The following is a 6000-nucleotide window of genomic DNA, read 5'->3' on the forward strand; positions in this document are numbered from 1 at the left end:
AAATCGGTTTGCAGGAAAAGTCATGGGCGGCGGGAAGACAGCACATGATTAAAGGGAGCGCCGGAGCTTGGGAACCACGACCGGTTTTCTGCCTAACCCACAGCTGCCACAACATATTGGTGCTATCCAGTCAAACTTGGAGGTATTTTAGGGCTAGCATTCCACCAATATTTTTACCCCTCTTGCGTTGAGTAGTTCTTACCTTTTTGACGTGTTATTGTGATCCAAATGCTAAGGAAACAGGGCGCGGGTCACTCTAATTTATAAATCGGTAGTACTTGCAAATCATGCTTGATACTTGGGTTTGCGTCCTGCAGCGGATTGTAGTCCAAATAATCAATAACAATTACACGCCCAGTTCATGTAATGATTTTAGTACAACAGAGTTGTTGTCCCTGTTAATGGAGACAGCACACAGTAAGTATGGGACACAATACTTAATTACAATAGCTGAATAGGTACTTACCCGGATTAAATCAGAAATGTGGGGTTCAGATTCTCTCAAGCCAACCGGGTGGCGCCCCTGCGTTGCACCAACGGGAGGCCGAAAACGTCCAAGCTTTCGGTTTCCCCAGATCTGTAGTCGCAGAGCCGCAACACCAACCTGGAACCTCACCTGTTGTCGCGACTGCGGGGCGGGTTTTGCTGTTCGTGTTTCTTACCCCCCTTCCCATCACACCCTAATCCAATGCTTATGACTCACATGGGACGCGTAGATAACGAGCCACGAATTTGCGAACGACGCGATTGAGGGTGCAATACCCTGCGACTGACGAGCCCATTGACCGAAGCGAGACCGCGTGCCTGCCCTTAGTTGTCCCGCGAAACAAACGTCAAATTATCCCTTGTATCGAAAACGATTATTGCTAGCGAGTCTACGATTGCTACTCTTAAAGAAACGGCCTGAAGTGGAGCTGTCCAACGAAACTATCGGGTAAAGACTCCTTTGACTCTGGGTTCTTTCAGTCCCCTGAGAATTGTCGTAGTAGACGACAGATAGAAATAAGGATATCAATCTTGAGTTTACGATGGATGGACCGGTTCTCGCCTGGGGCTGGGCGGAAGTCTTCCCAAGTGTACTCAGCAGTGTTGTTCCATGCTATCCAAGTCCTCTCTCTTGGGTGACCTGGCGACTGCGGTGCCCTCCCAGATCCGACTTGCACCTCCTTCCTCCGAACTTTCGCGGCCCTCTACACATTTCCGTGCCCTACGCTGAAAATTCCGTTCCTTCCCCCATCGCCGTCAGGCACAATCTTTTACGAATTTGGCCAGGGCAAAAAAGCGTGGGCCACCCACCCGCCTATTTAATTCTTTCCGACCCCGCGATCCCAAACTCTTCCTCTTTTTCTCCTACAACCAGGCAAGCAACTAACAATGCGGCCACAAGCTCCCACCCCTCGTGCCACGCGCACTGCGCGTGGCGAGTTATCGCCAGATCGCGTCCTGGGCTCTGCCCGAGTTTCTCGTGCCCGCCGCATCCGCGGCAACCTGTAAGTACAGACTGATCGCTTGGCAATGGCTATGCGCGAGGGCGAAGGGCGAGCGGTGTTCGGCCGATGTGCATCCCGTCGAGGCAGTCTTTGGACAGTTTCGCGGGGCATTTTTTGGACCAGCCGCTGGCACCTTAGACCTCAAGAAGTCATCCAACGAAAAGAATCGCTCAGAGAAAAGGAAAGTCGGCGTCAATTCGGGACGAAAGACTAATTTTGACCGCAGCAACATCTTCCGCCTCGCCCTCGAGGCAATCCGACCTCCCCCCGCCGTTCCGGCAACCCCCCTTCTTTCTCCTGCCTCGCCGCCTAACCGCGGCGAGTCACGGTACTTTTCGGAGCGCCGTGACGTCGAGGGCGAAAACTCCTTCGCCAGGGAGTTGTGGATTTCGATCCGCAACGACCACTTCCTGCGGGGTTGCACTTGTGGCAACCCTAGCATCTGGAAGTCGAAGGAGGAAGCAGAAGCGGCCTCTGGCCATCTGCGTTTCTACCTCGTCGGCACGGAGAAGAAGGATCTCCGGGTCCTCCAGAACAAGGAGGACACCAAGTGGCACTGCGTTTGTGCTCGCGGTGGGTTCGACTCCCACCGAAACGCCAACGGAAAACGCCCCGCCGGCAAGCTCGGCAAACTTTTTGGCCGCCGCGAGGCGCGCCACGACACAAAGCGGGCTCGTTTGGACCCAGTTAGCCCCACTCGGCGGGCGCTGGGAAGGCAAGAGCAGAAGGAGCAGGAGCATTTCGAAGCTTCTGAGGATTTGGCGACCCTCCCTTCTACCACCACCACCACCGACCAGTCGATCTGGACCAAGGCGCGCGGCATTATCAACCGTGCGGTCACGACCATGAGCGGCTCGGTCACCAATTTCCTCGGCGCCCCGAGCATCGAGAAGGACGGCGGCGACGTTGTCAAACACATCGGCAACAAGGCTGGCGGGGACGGCGACGTCCTCGTCCAGAAGGTCAAATCGCGGGTGGCCACTGCCACCGCCAACGCCAACGACGGGTTCGACGACCTCGAGTGGGCTGCGGCACCCACCGCCCTCATCGGACGGGAGACCATCGAGGGTCTCAGGAACGACTTTTCGGCGCAGCACGACGCCATTCTGGAGAGGAAGTTCGTCCGTGGTTATTCGGCCGCGGAAATCCGACTGCGGGGCCGTGGCGTCTCGAACGCGATTGTTGATGCCAGCATTGGCATCATGAAGTACCAGTCCCGCCTTGGGGAGCCCATCCGGCCGGGTGAGCTCCCAAGCGACCAGACGGAGAAGTGGGAGCGCGCCGCAGACCAGTACCGGGAGCGGTTGGCCAGCTTCGTGGAGTTCGTAGACTTGGTCTACGACCAGGGCAGATTCGACGCCCTCAAGAAGGTGTACCGGCGCCCGCCCCGGTCCCTCACCCTTCACAAGGCCCAGTTCCGCCTCGAGTGCCGCGGCCGCGCCAAGTTCATGGCCTACTTGCTCTCTCTCGAAGGCGACTACGAGATGAGCCCGCGCAGCCGGCTGGCCATCGGCCAGATGCTTGTGGACGCTAATGCCGTTCGCAAGTCCGAGCTGCTGCCGAGCTACGTGGTCGTCTCGCCCAACCCGACGGTGGCCATGCCGGGCCACTTCCCCCAGCAGCCGCAATCCGCCGTGGAGCTCGTAGCTGCCGACAAGTACGAGATCGTGCCCCTCCACGAGTACAAGTTCCCGGTCGCCGCTTCCTCCGCCCCCGCCGCCGACCAAACTAAAGTTGGCCGCCATGGCGCCTTCAAGAGAGTGTTCCCGCCCAAGAGCATCCTCAAGTCGTCGAACGAGGACGAAGGCGTCGACCAAGCCTCCGACTTAGCCCCGGCCCCCACCTCGAAGCCGCTCGCCACGCCGCCCACAAAGAGGACAAAGCGGCTGTCATTTGTCAGCCCGCTTGCGACATTTGTCCCCCCTTCCCACCTCCCCGTTCGCGTCATGACCTCGTCGGAGAGAGAGAAGTACGAGACTTTGGAGCTTGAGGCCCGCGTCATTGGCGATGCGCATTCGACTCGTGCTTTTGCTGAATTCAAGACGCACCATGCCCTCGGCAACCCCCAGAAGTCCCAGTCTGACCAGGCGGAGACCGACGAGCAGGAGATGGGCCTGTTGTATTATTCCCGAAAATACAAGGACTTCCTTAGCGGCCTCAAGGGCGATCTCAACGAGAAGACCCTCTTCGCTCCACGATGGGTTCCGCCCGCGAAGAAGGAGTACGATCCTCGGGCTCTGGACAAGTTCTTTGCCGAAGACAAGGACGACCTGGCCGCACTGTGTGCCGCGACCCTGAACATCTCGGAGACTAAGTATGACCAGTTGCAGGTCGATGCACAGCTCCAGGTTGACATCCAAGCCGCTAATGATCGGCGTATCGAAGAGGAGCGCAAGCGAAAAGAGTTTGAAAAGTTTCTCTTCGAGCAGGCGCGCCTTGATTTGGAGCGCCAGAGAGAGGAAGAAGAGCGTCGCCGCGAAGAAGAGGAAGAAGAAGAGCGTCGGCGTGAGGCAGCCGCCCAGGAAGTCGACCCGCGCACCGGCCTAAGGAAGCCCGCCCGCTCCCTCATTGACATCCTTTCCGAAGAGCAAGACGAGGACGTCAATAAAATCGCCGCTGCTAACCCCTCCGCTGAGTTGGCTAAGACGCTCGAGGGCCAGTCTCTGACCAGGCGTGATTTCGTGGAGAAGCTGCTTCCACCCACCGCCTGGCTTAACGACAATATTATCATCGGCTCCATCCTCTACCTCGCCGATTACGTTAACAAAGCCAAGGGCGCCACCGACCAAGAGCCCAAGTGTGCCGCCTTCACCTCATACTTCTGGCCACGCGTCGAGTCTCATGGAATCGGTGCTTGCGGCCGCCTGCTGCGTAAGGCCGGTGTCCGGAAAGCCAACTTCCTCGATATCGACACCATTCTGATCCCCATCTGCTCCGGTGCGCACTGGACATTGGCAGTCATCCGTCCCGGGCAACGCACCGTCGCCCATATGGACTCGATGAGAAGCGGCGCAGGCCACCCGACCCTCAAAGCCAAGCTGCTCGAGGTGGTGCGCTTTATACTCGAGGATAAATTTGTCGAGGCCGAATGGAGTGCCTTCGACTACGCCGCGCCACGGCAGACAAACGGCTGGGACTGCGGCGTCTTCACCATCACCAATGCCATGTGTCTAGCGTTGGGCCTGAACCCGAAGCTCGCGTACACCGAAAACGACATGACGCTACAACGAAGGCGTCTGGCGGCGATGCTCACCAACGGGGGTTTCACGGGTGACTTCAGCTTGGATGGGTTTTAAAACCTAGAGGAGAAAAGATTCCCTTAGGTTTGGGGGTGATACTCGGGTCCTTGCGCAGTATGGAGCTTTGCTCTTTGAATGCGAGACACGAGGTACTTGGCTGGCTTATTGTTTTTTTGCATGCGGGATTACCGCAGAGACGGCCATCCTCCTTTTCGAGAATTCTGCACGTTTCTTTTCCTGCTGAACGGAGCAGCAACACATTCGCTCTCTGTTCCTGGGCAGTCTTGGCGCGGAGACAGCGCATTTGCCCGAGATGCTTCGAGTCAAAGACCAAACATCCATTTCTCGACTCACCTTGTGTTTCGGCGGACGCAGCAATTCTTCTTCGACTTCTCTCGACCTCCTGGTCTCCGACCCCAACGTACCAAGCCGGGTGATGTCGACTTCTGAAAAACTCTAACTAAACTCTTCACCTCCATCACCGTTCTTCCTCCAAGAGAGAGCATCAGCTGGGAGCGCCATTCCTAACAAAGGACACTCAAGACAATCACTTCAAACTTCAAACTTCATTCCGCATAAGCGCGTGCCGCCTCCAAACAACACCCCAAGCCGAAAACAGGCCACATTTTGAGCATATCCCGCCATTGTCTCGCAAACACTGCGAAGACCTGAACGAAGAAAGCCCTGACACAGCTCCTATCGAATCCAACCTCTATCATCTCTCGCCAATGTTACATGGCATCGAATGCACAGCATTTCAGCTCAACCAAATACAAAACAAGTATCGCCGGATGAAAGCAATGGGGCACCGGAACCCAAAACAGCCTTCCCAAAAAGAAGCCCAGCCACAGCTCTACACCAACTTCCAACCAGCTCACGCCAAGGACACATGGCATGAACTACGCAACCTCACTGGCAGACTCAAATACAAAACAAAAATCTGGAGCACTGAAACCGAGAACGGGATTCCAAAAAAAAGCTGGAGCGAAGACCAACACGAGCCCCGCCACAGCTCTTCACCAACTTCCACCAGCTCACGCCAAGGTCACATGGCACTAACTGCGTGACATCTCCGACCGACTCAAATACAAAACCAAATCCCCAGAGGTCAGCAATGGAGCACCGAAGTCAAGAAGGAACTTTCAAAAAGAAAGCTGGAACGAAGAGCAAAACGAGCCCTGACACAGCTCCTCACCCACTTCACCAGCTCACGCCAAGGTCACATGTCGTTAACTGCGCAATATCTCTGGCAGACTCAAATACAAAACAAA

General features: G+C 56.2%; 1 protein-coding gene across 1 annotated transcript; it reads left to right on the top strand.

Moving 5' to 3' along the window:
• Window positions 1-1374: 1374 nt before the first annotated feature.
• On the top strand, window positions 1375-4786 carry C8A04DRAFT_28186 (uncharacterized protein; the record flags this gene model as incomplete). Its single annotated transcript, XM_062780555.1, has 2 exons — window positions 1375-1490; window positions 1717-4786. The coding sequence occupies 2 exons, from the start codon at window positions 1375-1377 to the stop codon at window positions 4784-4786; spliced, it is 3186 nt and encodes a 1061-aa protein (XP_062637440.1).
• Between the last annotated feature and the right edge of the window lie 1214 nt (window positions 4787-6000).

The sequence above is a fragment of the Dichotomopilus funicola genome (assembly GCF_033296635.1).
Source record: "Dichotomopilus funicola strain CBS 141.50 unplaced genomic scaffold C8A04scaffold_27, whole genome shotgun sequence".
NCBI classification, from domain to species: Eukaryota; Fungi; Ascomycota; class Sordariomycetes; order Sordariales; family Chaetomiaceae; genus Dichotomopilus; species Dichotomopilus funicola.